Source organism: Cetorhinus maximus, chromosome 7, assembly GCF_964194155.1.
Source record: "Cetorhinus maximus chromosome 7, sCetMax3.hap1.1, whole genome shotgun sequence".
In the NCBI taxonomy this organism is placed as follows: domain Eukaryota; kingdom Metazoa; phylum Chordata; class Chondrichthyes; order Lamniformes; family Cetorhinidae; genus Cetorhinus; species Cetorhinus maximus.
In genome coordinates this window covers 21,592,314-21,608,155 of record NC_135885.1, presented here as the reverse complement: position 1 = coordinate 21,608,155, position 15,842 = coordinate 21,592,314, and the positions used below count along the sequence as shown (strand labels likewise).

The 15,842-nt window shown below is 43.4% G+C and overlaps 1 protein-coding gene across 1 annotated transcript in view; it reads right to left on the bottom strand.

The window, feature by feature from the left end:
* The window catches only part of atp10a (ATPase phospholipid transporting 10A), a 183,300-nt gene that overhangs the window by 16,612 nt on the left and 150,846 nt on the right, over positions 1-15,842 (bottom strand). The window contains exons 17-19 of the mRNA XM_078545152.1: positions 6,272-6,472; positions 3,692-3,772; positions 3,484-3,588 (exon numbers count right to left, since the gene is read on the bottom strand). Coding sequence (XP_078401278.1) covers positions 3,484-3,588; positions 3,692-3,772; positions 6,272-6,472 — 387 coding nt within the window. The remainder of the gene's footprint in view (positions 1-3,483; positions 3,589-3,691; positions 3,773-6,271; positions 6,473-15,842) is intronic.

The following is a 15,842-nucleotide window of genomic DNA, read 5'->3' as shown; positions in this document are numbered from 1 at the left end:
ACAGCACTGCTGGAGGATAAAACAGTGGAAAACCAGAGGGAAGCACTAAAAAGCGAGATCCTAATTGTACAAAGTAGATATGTCCCCTACAAAAATAAGAGTGGCACTGCCAAATCTAGACCCCCCCTGGTTGTCTAGAGGAATATAGGGGAAGATCAAACAGAAAAAGAAAGCGTACGATAGGCACAAAGAACTAAGCACTGCAAATAGCCTAGACAAATATAGGAAGTGCAGGAACGAAGTAAAAAAGGAAATGAGGAAATCAAAGAGCGGGCATGAAAAAAGATTAGCAAGTAAAGTTAAAGATAATCCAAAGATGTTTTACCAATACATTAATGCTAAAAGGTTAGTTAAGAAAAAAGTGGGACCAATCAGAGATGAAGATGGAAACTTGTATGTAGATGCAGAGGCTGTGGGAAGGGTTTTGAATGAATATTTTGTCTCCGTGTTTATAAAGGAAAGGGAGGATGTAGATACAGTAGTCCAGGAGGAACACTGAGATATTGGAGGGGATAGTCATAAAGAGAGAGGAAGTACTTAAAGGGTTGATATCCTTGAAAGTTGCTAAGTCACCAGGGCCAGATGGATTGTTTCCGAGGCTGCTGAAGGAAGTCAGGGAGAAGATAGCAGATGCTCTAAGGATGATTTTCAAATCGTCACTAGGTACAGGGGAGGTACCAGAGGACTGGAGAAATGCAAACGTAGTTCCATTGTTTAAAAAGGGATCAAAGGAAATGCCAAACAATTATAGGCCAGTTAGTCTTACATCGGTGGTGAGCAAATTAGTAGAATCAATCCTGAGACAAAGGGTTAACTGTCATGTGGAAAGGCATGGACTCATCAGGGATGGTCAGCATGGATTTGTTAAAGGAAGGTCTTGCTTCACAAATTTGATTGAATTCTTTGAGGAAGTGACAAGAAGGGTTGATGAAGGTGGTGCAGTGGATGTTGTGTACATGGATTTTAGCAAGGCATTTGACAAGGTCCCACATGGCAGATTGGTCAGGAGAGTAAAAGCCCATGGGATTCAGGGTAATGTGGCAAACTGGATAAAAGATTGGCTTTGTAACAGGAAACAAAGTGTAATGGTCGATGGATGTCCTTGCGAATGGAAAGTTGTCTCAAGTGGTGTTCCATAGGACTCGGTGTTGGGACCCTTGCTGTTTGTGTTATATATTAACGATTAGGACGTGAACGTGGGGGGCATGATTGGGAAATTTGCAGACGGCACAAAGGTTGGCCGAGTAGTGGATAGTGTAGAGGATAGCCATAATCTCCAAAACGATATAGATGGGTTGCTGGAGTGGGCAGTAAAGTGGCAGATGGATTTTAACATAGAGAAGTGTGAGGTCATACATTTAGGGAGGTCAAATAGTTACAAGGATTACACAATAAATGGGAATATAATAAGAGGGGTAGATGAAGCGAGAGATCTTGGCGTACAAGTACACAGGTCCCTGAAGGCAGCAGTTCAAGTAGACAAGGTTGTAAAGAAGACATATGGAATGCTCTCCTTCATTGAGAGAGGTATTGAATATAAAAGGAAGGATATAATGTTGGAATTGTATAAAACACTGCTAAGGCCACAACTGGAGTATTGTGTGCAGTTCTGGTCACCACATTACAGGAAGGACGTAATAGCTCTGGAGAGAGTGCAGAGGAGGTTTTTAAGAATGTTTGCCAGGGTTAGAAAAGTGTGGCTGCGAGGAGAGATTGGATAGGTTGGGGTTATTTTCCTTAGAACAAAGAAGGCTGAGAGGTGACTTGATTGAGGTGTACAAAATTATGAGGGGAATAGATAGAGTGGACAGGGTGAAATTGTTTCCCTTGATGGAGAATTCTAGAACCAGGGGATATAGATTCAAGATAAGTGGCAGAAGGTGTAGGGGGGACATGAGGAAGAACTTTTTTACGCAGGGGGTAGTGGGTGTCTGGAATTCGCTGCCCAAGTTGGTGGTAGAGGCAGAAACTTTAAACTCTTTTAAAAAGTACCTGGATCTGCACCTAAAGTGCAGTAAGCTGCAGGGTTATGGGCCGGGTGCAGGAAGGTGGAATTAGAAAGGGCACCTGGGTGTCCTTGGGCTGGTATGGACAAGATGGGCCGAATGGCCTCCTGTGCTGTAACTTTTCTATGGTTCTATGGAAAATGCCAACAGAGGAGGATCTGGGCTTATTCAAAAGGGGTTTCAAACCTGGAATGACAGTAGGACAGTGACAAGCTGGACTAGAGATAAGGAGAGCAAAGTACCTGAGAGGGGAAAATGAGAGGTGGCCTGACCGGAGGGCCCATCGCCCTCTCTCTCACACGTGCGCGCACACACACGTGTGCATGCATTTTTACTCAAATATATTTAACAGTGCACTACCCAGATCAAATTAACTGTTAGCAATTGCTCCAAGGGTTAAGTTGGAAACACAGGCATCCTTAATACACTCCGGTTTCTAGCTATCATAATCTAACTTTGGATATTCATTACTCATGTTTTTAATGCAGTGCTGCACCATCTCTAAATGTTGCAAAACTGAACAGCCAATTGCAGCGGTTACATCAGTTTAGCTAAAATTTGACCTCGTTCACAAAGAATGGTGCATTTGGCCAGTCAAGTTTTTGGAAGGTTTAAGATATTTCTAATGCAGGGGCTAGAAACCAAGAAGAGCAGTGACAGAAGTACAGGAGAAGTGCAACTTAAGTTGCAATGGAGTTGCTTACTGCACTAACATTAAGGAAGAAAAAGGATCCTGTGATAGCTTTGGTGAGCAGTTACCCTCATTTTTCCTGAATACTGAAGGTGGTGATTGAGGTGACCAACACTATAGCACCTTTATTTGGGTGTATCTTGCTGATAAAAGCCATCCTGTATCTCTTGTGAAATAAAAACTGGGAACATTCAGCTGAACCATGAGGAAGTGTGCTAAGTGTTTCCAGCAGTTATTGGTATTTTTTTCATTCAGATTTTGAGCAACTGCTGTTTTTTTTTGCTTATCTTATAAAACTGTTCCATGCCAAACTCGGGTAAATTAGCTAGTTACCAGTGCAAAAAATGGCACAGCCCCTAGCGCTGCAAAGCTAAATTTTATTTATTTTTTTCTCTCTAAGGAAATCCCCGATATACCATATATAAAAGCAAAGAACTGCGGATGCTGGAAATCCAAAACAAAAACAGAAACAGAAATACCTGGAAAAACTCAGCAGGTCTGGCAGCATCGGCGGAGGAGAGCACAGTTGACGTTTCGAGTCTGTTGAAGGGTCATGAGGACGCGAAACGTCAACTGTGCTCTTCTCCGCCGATGCTGCCAGACCTGCTGAGTTTTTCCAGGTATATCTGTTTCTGTTTTTGTCCCCGATATACCATGTTTCTGTACAGGGAGATATCCACGAGGATAACGCAGAGAGAATTGGTACACATTCCACAGCTTTTGCAAGAAACATCAAGCTGCAGGTCAAATCTAAAAGGACAATGCAGATAAGAAGTCACTCGTTACCCAGGTTTTCGTTTCAATGCACAAGTGCATTAAGATAGTGAACAGAGCCAGAGTGGTGATGGGTGTTCCCCAAGTAAAAACATCAACATCAGAATCTTGGTAGGCCTACAATAGAGAAGCAAAAACACATTTCAAAACCAGCCATGGCTTTTCGCTTGCAATGCAATAATTTTACTTGAATTTGCTTCAGCCATAAAAATAGACATACCCAATATGAGAAGAAGAAGCAGATCAGACTTTGGTACAGAGCATCAATCATATTCATCCAGAACATGTATGGCTTATATTCCTAGAAGAAAGAAGTAATTAAAAGGTTGATTTGATGCAGAATTTGCAATGGCTGTTAACACTGCCTCAAACAACAAACAGTAATTCTATTAGTTGTGTGACGGTTTGGTCTGTAGGGAAATCTGTTCTTTTTAAGTCCAGTTAGAGTAATTCGTTGTGGCTTTGTAATAACAAAACCTAATTTATCAATAACTGAAGGGTTGACAAAATAGCTAAATTTTAGCTCCAGTACACTTACAGGCAATTTAATTTATTTCAAAAAAAAAAGTACACTGTCTTCATGATGCCTTCCAGAGAGCAGAATCATTTCAAATTCTTTTTCCCTACCTATATGAAGGCAACTCTCATGGGTACACTCTACCAATAACATATGTAGCTACTTGTTTAATGTTTAAATTATGAGGTAGAAGTTGAAGTAGTATGTGAAAACGATCTTGAAAACGTTTCACCAGTGCCGGACTCAGAAAAGGTTAGGAAAGCTCTTCAGTGCTTGCCTCATGTTAAGTCCTTGTATCACAACCAGCCAGCTCAGGTCCCAGAGCAGCATTTCATTTTGGGGAAGAGAAACAAAAATAATGTAAGCCAGCTCTTCAGATGTGGTGCACCCCACAGGTAGGATGTGTTTTGTAAAATCTGAGGACCAAACTGGACGATCTCGCTTACCTGAAGGTGAACTTCTGAAGCTTGGCAGCAACGTGAGGGGGGGGTGGTGGGGAAACAAAATACTTTTTTTCTTTACTCTTTCACGGGATGTGGGCATCACTGGCAAGGCCAGCATTTGTTGCCCATCCCTAATTGCCCTTCAGCTGGCTAGGTCATTTCGGGGGGGGGGGGGGGGCAGTTAAGAGTCAATGGTCTGGAGTCACACGTAGGCCAGACTGGGTACGGATGGCAGATAACCCCACCACAGGACATTAGTGAATCAGATGGGTTTTTATGACTATCGTTTCATGACACTTGCTTTTAATTCCATATTTATTAATTGAATTTAAATTTCCACCAGCTGCCGTGGTGGGGGTTTGAACCCACGTCCCTAGAGCATTAGCCTGGGCTTCTGGATTATGAGTTCAGTGACATTACCACTACATCACCATCTCCTCCACCCCAAAAGTGCCAGGGTGAATAAAAAGGTTAATGTGATCCTGGGAAGATGTTCACAATGTATGGAACGGCACACAATTTACTTTGGCACTGTCCGAGTAGATGCCGGGAGGGGATTCAGAGCAGCATCAGAAAAAAAGACCAGGGCTACAAGTTTTATTGTCTGTCCTTGAGGGCCACCGTTTGGATGGCGAGAATGTGGACAAAATCCAAATTAACAGCTAAGCTCAGAAGCTCTAGTGAATTTAACAAAACTATAAAGAATAAAACCACTCTCAAACTGTACCTCAATACAGAACATTGCATTCTTTAAAAAGATAAATCACTAATTACTCTATTTGTTTACGTGACTGCACATAGCTCTACAATGCTGCTGAGTGCTTAACTGCACCAGATCTTTCCAAGGCTACAGGGAAGTCATATCGAGGAAACAACGTCAATATTTCTTCATAGAATCATAGACTTACGGCACAGAAAGAGGCCACTTGGCCCATCGTGTCTGTGCCGGCTGCAAAAGGGGCCACCCAACCTAATCCCACTTTCCAGCATTTGGTCCACAACCCTGCAGGTTACAACACTTGAGGTGCATATCCAGACACCTTTCAAGTGAGTTGAGGGTTTCTGCCTCTACTATCCTTTTGGGCAATGAGTTCCAGCCCCCTACCACCCTCTGGGTGAAAAAAGATTTCCCCATCACCCCTCTAATCTTTCTTCTTGTAACTACTTTGAAATGCAGAAACAGGAGTGGGCCATTCACCCCCTCAAACCTATTCTATCATTCAATTAGAACAATTTTACTGGCAAAATATCCATGCACTATCTTTAATCCGATTGGGGTTCCAAGGCTCAGCAAAACTGTTTGAACACACACACACACACAATTGGCATTCTCGCTAGCATGTTCATTCTTCATGCTTGAGACTAGATGGCATGTGTTAGCCAATATGCCCTCCACTGCCAAATAGCCTGCCAATGCAATCTTAATCCAACAGATGTGTACTCCTCAAGAACAGTTATTATAGACTGATCTGTAGCTGGACACTCGGTTGGCACTGCCTCACTCAGGGACACTGACCCCTCCTGAGACCCTGGCTGAAAACCAGATAACTCAGCACAAATCCGGGTTTGACTGCAGTAAGCACCAAGTGCCTGTACAAAACTGGTGTAATTCAAAACATTACATTTGAAACTACCCGAATGCTCTACTTGATGGAACATAAAAAACATTAATGTTAAGAAGCATCTGTCATTTGAAAATATAACTAGACTACAGAAAAATTGCCTCCAATTTGTCTGGTGAGGTTATATTGTCACACATATTGCAGCCAAGGATGTGCTGAATTCCATAAAGATTCCGCCAAGCAAATATTCAGCATTTTGCTCCTCAAAGGAGCATTACCTCAGAATGTTGTCCACTTTTGTAAAGTTGAGGTAAGGCCACCAGGGTTTCTGCTGAAACATCTTTATCTAGTATTCCAGTGATGAGTTGAGGGATCGAAGAAAACAGAAGGTTAAAGAAGATAAGGTACCACTGGTCTATCATTGCTGATCCTGAGAATCCACAGAAGAATTGATACCAGAAAAGAAGGGCAACAAACATCTGGAAAAAAAAAGCAAAGCTTGTGATTTGTGCTTGCTGAATTGAATAGTAAAATGCCAACACAGCGTAAGTGAATCAGAAAAGTTCTAATCTTTGGGATATTAAGTATAGGCTATAGTTTCTGAGGTAAAAACCACACAGAATTAGGGGCCAGTTGGCTACAAATGTAGTGCAGAATAACGCTAACATCATGGGTTCAATCCCCCTAGCGACTGAGGTAGTTCTTGGGGGGGGGGGGAGAATCTACCTCCTCACCTTGTCCTAGAGTGATATCATGGCCTAAGCCATGATTAGGAACTCCTGGTGAACCTGCAGCAAAGGACAAAAGCAGAAAAACACTGTCCAAGTCATCCGCTGCAGCTACCGAGCCACCTAGATGTCTTGGATCTCCCTTGCCTCTGGGTTCATGCAAAGGTAGTTGAGAGAGTGGGGGCAGCAGCACGCATCCTTTCTCCACCATAATCAAATTCCTTAGCGCAGGTTTAGCTGTAAAGAGGGTGACCTTTGAAATCACCTACAGCTTGGACATACTTGAACAACAAGGGCTCTACCACTACTACAATGCAGAGTTAGAAGGATACCATTAAAAGTGAACTACCAGTTAAATAGGAGGGTTAAGATTAGGTACAGAGACAAATGAAATAATTTAAAAATAACCTGAAAATGCAAATGCAGAATAATGACAGCACTATTATGTAGCAATGGCGAGATCACATTGGGGCTTTCTTTTTCATTATGCCTCTGTGAAGTGCCTTGTGACATTTTTCTATATTGAAGGAGTCATATAAATGGAAGTTACAGTAGTAGTGCTATTGTGCAGTTGCGCTAGCTCATAGGAGGTCAAAAGACACATTTGGTAAAAATCAAAGAGGGACGTGAAAAGGTCCTGATTGCATGAGCTAGAGGAGAAATTAAAGCTAATTGTAGTGCAACTATCAGGCTCTCATCAGTACCCATGTAGTTGGCAGGTCCCAGGTTATACTGCTGAATGCAAATGCACCCGCAGAGATCAGAGGCAAAAATAACTATGTGCATAGGCGGTTGATGCTTGTGCTACTAGAGTGGCCATTTTCTAATGTTAACAGTGCGAGGGTGGAAGCACTAACTTTCCCTGGACATGAAAAACAATGAAAAGCAATGTGGCTTCATACAAAGCTGGTTTTACAGTGGAGCTCACGTGAATTCAAACCTGTCTGAGTGCTTTCTAAATGGCGGAAAGCTAGAAGCATTGGTGGTCCAAAGGGGCTTTGGGGTATAGTGCACATAGACCACTAAAATGTCTGGGGAAATACAAACAAAAAAGTTTAATGCTGGTCTTTATGTTTAGAGGCCTAGAATTCAAGGAGTTAGAAGCATAGCTACAACTATACAAAGCTCTGGTTAGATCACACATGGAGTATTGTGAGCAAAGGAAAGAAGTCCCTGGTGGGAGTAGTTTTTAGGCTCCCTGACCGTGGTTACACAGTAGGACAGAGAATAAATCAAGAAATAATGAGGGCTTGTCAGAAAGGTACTGCAGTAATTGAGAGAGATTTTAATCTTCACATAGATTGGATGAATCAAATTGGCAAAAGTAGCCTGGAGGGTGAATTCATAAAATGTATTTGGGACAGTTTCTTAGAACAATATGTTCTAGAACCAACCAAGGAACAGGCTATCTTAGACATGGTAATGTATAATGAGACAGGATTAATAAATGACCTCATAGTAATGGATCCTCTAGCTAACAGTAATCGTACTATGAAAGAATTTCGCATTCAGTGTGGGGTGAGAAATTTGGGTCTAAAATGAGTGTCTTAAACTTAAGTAAAGGCAATTACAAGGGTAAGACGACTAAGTGGAATGGGAAAATAAGTTAAAAGATAAGACAGTAGAGAAGCAGTAGCAGCCATTTAAGGAGATATTTTATAATTCTTAAGAGAGATATATTTCATTGAGAAAGAAAGACCCTACGAGAAGGATGTACCATCCGTGGCAAACTAAGGAGGTTAAGGATGGTGTCAAATTGAAAGAAAAGATGTTCAGCACTGGAAAGACTAATGGTAGCCCAGAGGATTGGGAAAACTTTAGAAACCAGCAAAGGATGACTAAAGAAATAAACAGGGAGAAATTGGAGCATGAGAGAAAACTAGCACAAAACATAAAAAAGATAATAAAAACTTCTACAAGTATAAAAAAAGGAAGCAAGTAGCTAAAGTGAGTGTTAGTCCCTTAAAGGATGAGATTTGTGAATTAAAAATTAGAAACAAGGGGCTGAATTTTGCCATTGGCGAGCAGGGGCTGGGGCCTGCTCACCGACGCGTAAAATGATGCAGGATGATGTTGGGCGGAACCCCCGACGTCATCCCGCCCCACTTAAATTTTCAGGAAGGCGGGGTCACAGCAAAATCAGCTGCGGGCCTGCCGACCTGTCAATGGCCAATTCAGGCCATTGACAGGATCATTGAAACAATTAAAGGACCTGCCCGTCCAACCTTAAGGTTGATGGGCAGGCCAGGAGCCCCAGCGGGAATTAGAAAAAACATGAAACCTCATCCACTGGTAGGATGAGGTTTCATGTAGGGATTTTAAAAGTTTAATAAAGTTTTAGTGTAATTTATGAACATGTCCCATCTCATGTGACATTGTCACATGAAGGGGGACATGTTAAGGATTTTTCTTTCTATTTTTAACGTTTTTAAAACTGTCAGTGATCTCCCTGAGGCAGCATTTAGCCTCGGGGAGATGTGCGCTCTTTCGTGCACATGCGCAAAAGAGCACACTCTTGCTTTTGGGGAATCCCCCCGCCTGCACAGGGAGCGCATAGCGCTTCCCGGTGGACGTCACGCTGGGCAGGCCTTAATTAGCCCGCCCGCGTAAAATGGCGGCGGGGCCCCTCTTCTCCAGCAGGGATCGGCTCCCCCTCCGCCGGAGATTGGGTTGGGCCCGCCCGCTCGGCAGGCAGGCAGAAAATTCTACCCAAGGAAATGGCAAAGACTTTAAACATTTTTTTTATTCTTTCATGGGATGCGGATGTCGCTGGCCAGGCCAGCATCTGATGCCCATCCCTAATTGCCCTTGAGGAGGTGCTGGTGAGCTGCCTTCTTGAACCACTGCAGTCCATGTGCTGTAGGTACACCCACAGTGCTGTTAGGGAGGGAGTTTCCAGGATTTTGATCCAGCGACAGTGGAGGAGCGGCGATATATTTCCAACTCGGGATGGTGAGTGGCTTTGAGGGGAACTTCCAGTTGGTGGTGTTCCCATGAGTCTGCTGCCCTTTTCCTTCTAGATGGTAGTAATTGTGGGTTTGGAAGGTGCTATCTAAGGAACCTTGGTGAGTTTCTGCAGTGCATCTTGTTGATGGCACACACTACTACCACTGTGCATCAGTGGAGGGAGTGAATGTTTGTGGTTGGAGGGACAATCAAGTGGGCAGCTTTGTCCTGAGTGGTGTCAAGCTTCTTGAGTGCTGTTGGAGCTGCACTTATCCAGGCAAGTGGAGAAAAGTCTATCACACTCCTGACTTGTGCCTTGTTGATGGTGGATAGGCTTTGGGGAATCAGGAGGTGAGTTACTCGCCACAGGATTCCTAGCCTCTGGCCTGCTGTTGTAGCTACAGTATTTATATAGCTAGTCCAGTTCAGTTTCTGGTTAATGGTAACCCCTCCCAGGATGTTGATCGTGGAGGATTCAGGTCATGCCATTGAATCTGACTTCACACCAAAACACAGAAAAAGCATCCCAAGAATAGTAGAAAGCAGGAGGCAAAAGGGAGGGAGAAACTGGAGAGCTCACAATCTCTGGAGAAAAAAATACTAGGAAAACTAATGTTACTAAAGGATGACAAGACCCTTTGACCTGATGGCCTGCATCCTTGAGTCTCAAAGGAAGTGGCTGCAGAGATCTTCCAAATGCCTGGAAAGGTCCCCATGGACTGGAAAACTGCAAATGTAACACCACTGTTCAAGAACGGAGCGAGACAGACAGAAAGCAGGAAATGATAGGCCAGTTAATCTAATGTCCATCATTGGGAAAATGCTAGAATCCATTATTAAGGAAGTAGCAGCAGGGCACTTAAGAGACTCATAATACAAACAGGCAGAGTCAAAATGGTTTTGTGTAAGGGAAATCACGTTAGGCAAATTTATTAGAAATCTTTGAGGATGTAACAAGCAGGGTGGATAAAAGGGAAACCAGTAGATGTTGGGGTGAATATTATAGTCCCCCATGGCGCATTTGAAAACGGGTTGGGACATATAAAGTGGGTGGCCAGCCTGCCTCTTTTCTGCTCTGCCCCCATACTATGGATAAGGCATTACCCAGCCCATCTTCCCTTAGGCCTATTGAGGCCCTTAAGTAGACAATTAACTGCCACTAAGGGTTTCAATCCACCTCCACCGTAATTTTTCATCCGGCTGAAGTAGACAGGAAAATGGCAAGTAGCCTGGCAGCTTTTACTGCAAGGGCTGCTGGTGGGCAGGAAGGGAGGGTACCTTCTTTGAGGAGGGTCCCCTGTGCCCATCATAACCCTCCACGCGCCCCCCCCCCCCCAGCCTCTAAAACCCTATCCCCCCCCTCTCTTGCTGGGGTCTGCCAGGCAGGCTTGTCTAAAATCCCCAGGAGCTCCAGGATTCATAGCACTTTGTCTTTAAGGGTTGTTTGTCGTCACAGCTGTTGCCATTACTCCATCCTGACACTGCTGGGACCACAGGACTGCCAGCTAATCAGATTGGCCAACAGCTCTCTAGGGCAGGACCTCTGTCCCTGAGAGGCAGAAGTCCCACTCTGAACTAATTAAGGCTGTCCCCAGTGTACTAACGCGGCAAGTTAGCTGGATTTCTGGTCGGCACAGTGCCGACAGACTTTTCGGCTGGATGCTGGTTAACCGTTCCTCCAGTAAATTTCAGCCTGTGGTATATTTGGATTTCCAAAAGGCATTCGATAAGGTGCCTCAGAAAATTACTGCAGAAAAGCTCATGGTGTTGGGGGTGATACGTTAGCATGGATAGATGACTGTATAACTTCCAAGAAACAGAGATGAGATAAATGGGTAATTTTTTAGTTTAGCAAACTGCAACTAGTGGAGAGGCACAGGGATCAGTGCTGGGGCCTCAACTATTTATGATCTATATTCATGACTTGGGTGAAGGGTCAGACTGCATTGTAGCCAAATTTGCTGATGATACAAAGACAGGTAGGAAAGCAAGTTGAGGGGGGTTAGAGAGAGTCTGTGAAGGGACATAGATAGGTTAAGTGAGTGGGAAAAATCTGGCACGTGGAGTATAATGTTGAAAAAATGTGAGAGTGTTAACTTGGGTGGCAAGAATAGAAAAGCAGAATGTTATTTACGTGGGGATGGGCTGCAGAATGCTGTGGTACAGAGAGATCTGGGTGTCCTTGTACATGAATCACAAAAGGTTAGTATGCAGGTACAGCAAATAATTAGGAGGGCAAATGGAGTGTTGGCCTTTATCGCAAGGGGGGAGTATAAAAGTAGTGAAGTTTTGCTGCAACTGTACAGGTCATTGGTGAGACCACAGCTGGAGTACTGCGTACAATACTGAAGAAGGGTCATACAAACTCGAAACATTAACTCTGTTTCTCTCTCCACCACTGCTAGACCTGCTGAGCTTTTCCAGCATCTACAGTATTTTGCTTTTATTACACTGTGTACAGTCTTGGTCTCCTTACTTAAGGAGGGATATACTTGCATTAGAAGCATCCCATGCTGATTCCTGGGATGAAGGGCTGTCTTATGAGGAAAGGTTGACCGTATGCTCATTTGGGGTTTAGAAGAATGAGAGGTGATCTTATTGAAACATAAAAAATTCTGAGGGGGCTTGACAGGGTAGATACTGAGAGGATATTTCATCTCGTGGGGAACCTAGAACTAGGAAGCAGAGTTTAAAAATAAGGAGCCTCCCATTTGAGATGGAGATGAGGAGGAATTTCTTCTCTCAAAGGCTTGTTAGTCTTTGGAATTCTCTTCTATAGACAGCAGTGTAGGCTGGGTTATTGGATATATTCAAGGCTGAGTTGGACAGATTTTTGATTGACAAAGGAAATAAGGGTTAGGGGAGACAGGCAGGAATGTGGAGTTAAGGCTACAATTACTTCAGCCATTATCTTATTGAATGGTGGAGCAGGCTCAATGGTCTACTCCTGCTCTGCTCCTATTTCTTATGTTCTGGGCACCCTGCCTCATGAAGGATGTATTGGCCTTTGAGGGAATACGGTGTAGCTTTATCAGAATGATGGACTCCAAGGGCTAAGTTACAAGGAGAAATTACAAAAACCAGCTTTGCATTCCCTGGAATTAAAAAAAATTAAAGGTGATCCAATTGAGGTTTTCAAGATAATAACAGGGAACAGATGGGGTGGACTGAGGGGAACTATTTCTGCTGGTTGGGAAGTCTAGGGCGGGTGGGCATGGTCTAAAGCGTAGGGCCAGACCTTTCAGGAGTTAAATTAGAAATCATTTCTTCACGCAAAAGGTGGGAGAAACTTGGAACTCTCTTCTGCAAACAGCAGTTGAATCACAGGATTGTTACAGTGCAGAAGGGGGCTATTCAGCCCACCTTGCCTGCATCGGCTCTCTGAATGAAAATTTCACTTAGCGCCATTTTCCTGCCTTCTCCCCGTAACCCTCCACATTCTTCCTTTTCAGATACCATTCTAATTCCCTTTGGAATGCCTCGATTGGACCAGCCTCCACCACACTCTCAGGCTGTGCAGTCCAGGATGCTCTTATCAATGACGCTAGATTAATAGTTAACTTTAAATCTAAGGATGATAAACCTCTGTTAACCAAAATGAATGGAGGAATATGGGGCAAAGGCAGGTAAATGAAGTTAAGTCATAAACACTAAGATAAAAGCAAAAAACTGTGGATGCTGGAAATCCAAAGCAAAAACAAAAATACCTGGAAAAACTCAGCAGGTCTGACAGCATCTGCGGAGAGGAACACAGTTAACGTTTTGAGTCCATATGACTCTTCAACAGAACTAAGGAAAAATAGAAAAGAGGTGAAATATAAGCTGGTTTAAGGGGGTTGGGACAGGTAGAGCTGGATAGAGGGCCAGTGATAGGTGTAGATTGCCAAAAGATGTCATAGACAAAAGGACAAAGAGGTGTTGACGGTGGTGATATTATCTAAGGAATGTGATATAGGTGACATTAAGGGTAGAAAGCAGGACGAGCAAGGGACAGATAGCCCTAGTAGGGGCAAGGGATCGAAATAGGCTAAAAGGCAGAGATAAAACAATGGATGGAAATACAAAAAATTTCCATCCATTATTTTATCTCTGCCTTTTAGCCTATTTCGATCCCTTTCCCCCACCCCACCCCCACTAGGGCTATCTGTACCTTGCTCGTCCTGCTTTCTACCCTTAATGTCACCTATTATCACATTCCTTAGATAATATCACCACCGTCAACGCCTCTTTGTCCTTTTGTCTATGACATCTTTTGGTTATCTCCACCTATCACTGGCCCTCTATCCAGCTCTACCTGTCCCACCTCCCTTAAACCAGCTTAAATCTCACCTCTTTTCTATTTTTCCTTAGTTCTGTTGAAGAGTCATACGGACTCGAAACATTAACTGTGTTCTTCTCCGCAGATGCTGTCAGACCTGCTGAGTTTTTCCAGGTATTTTTGGTTTTGTTTTTTAAGTCATAAGCATTCAGGTAAAATTCCTGCAAAAATCAACTTTGATGGGCTGGGCACTGAGTCCGAATGGTCAAAAACCACCTTCCTAACAGGTCGTGTTCTCTCAACTTTCAAATGGCCAACGCTCCAGGGGAGGACAAAGACAATACAAAAATGCTTCAAGAACATTCTGAAGCTCTCCTTGGAGGACAGCAGCATTGACCATGATGGCTGATCATTCAGAATGGTGACAACATGTCCATCAGGTTGCATCATACTTTAAGTCTCAATGTCTTAATGATGAGGCAGAGCAGCGGCAGAGCGGAAAGGAAACAAATCCTGCACTCTGGATCCCGCTACCTTGTGGGACACCTTGCCCCACGTGCCCAAAAATCCGTAGATCAAGAATTGGCTAACTCAGTCACACGAGGAACCATGATAAACTCACGACCCTGAGTTGACGTCATCCTCGAACTGAGGGACAGTCGCCACTGATGACGGATCTGCCACGAGTACTGGAACAGGCTCAAGCGGCTAAATGGTCTTTTCTGTTCCCACGTAAACATTGCTTGGTTTTCGTGCTGCTTCCCTCAGCTAAAATGGACGACATAATTCCAACCCTAATGACCTCGATCAAATTATCTCAGTTTTCCCACGATCAAAAACGTCATGCGATGGCACCAGTGAGACAGATACGGAGAAGTCCTTTGGGACCAAGGGACAGAAGCACGTGTTAAAGAAAACGCCAGCTGAAAGGCAAATCGAGGAGCACTTGCTTCAGATTGAGATTGTTGATTCATGGAACACGTTGCCACGTAGCGGGTGGAAGGAAACTTGGATGAGCCACTCCAAAAATGCAATGTACAGATTCCAGATTCCGCAGCAAAGTCAGGAATATGGGTTTGGCACCAAGTCAGGTTGAAAATGAAAACAGTCAGAGAGTGCCTTTGCACATGCTGCTAAAAGACACAGAAAACTGGAAGAGATGAGGTTGGGGATTATTGGTCATCCTGTCTTAGATATTTCAGTATTTGTCAGAAGGAATCATCAACTCCTTGTAGACACAAAAAGACAGGCGTAAATACTGGAACTCCGAAATAAAAATAGAAAGTGCATGATGACAGGTCAATCAACATGAATGAGAAAAACAGGTTAGAGTTTTAGGAATTTCACCGATGAAAGGTTATGATTAAAACTTCCATCAGTTCACCTCCAGTTAATTAATCAACCCGCTGTGCGTTTCTAATATCTTCTGGTATTCTCCCTTGTGAAAACAATTATATTCTTGCTGGACAGGTCTATATGGGTTTTAATTAATCCCATTAACTACTGCAGGCATTTTGCACACAGATTGGCTAATTAAACATGTAAGCGGGCAAGTATCTGAAGCAATAATGTATAATGTAGTAGCTGCAGCTAAAATTCAGGGTACGCCATGCAACGAAATAGTAGAGTGTTGTAATCAAATATGTACGCATTATAAAAATAAATCTGATTTTAGAATGTGCCTCACAGTCTCACCTGTCTGGTGGTATTTCTGATCTGCTAACATACCTTAGGAAATACTACATTCATGCATTTGGTCAATTGTCTTACAGAAATCTGCTCAAAGTTACAACGGCTGATAACGTTAACACTTGGGAACACAGTGTGGGTGCTTATGCTGGTTATATTTTGGGGCTACTTTATTGCTGTCATGCCTATGCAGCATCAGTCTGCCCTCTGCTTATTAGCTAGTTTCAG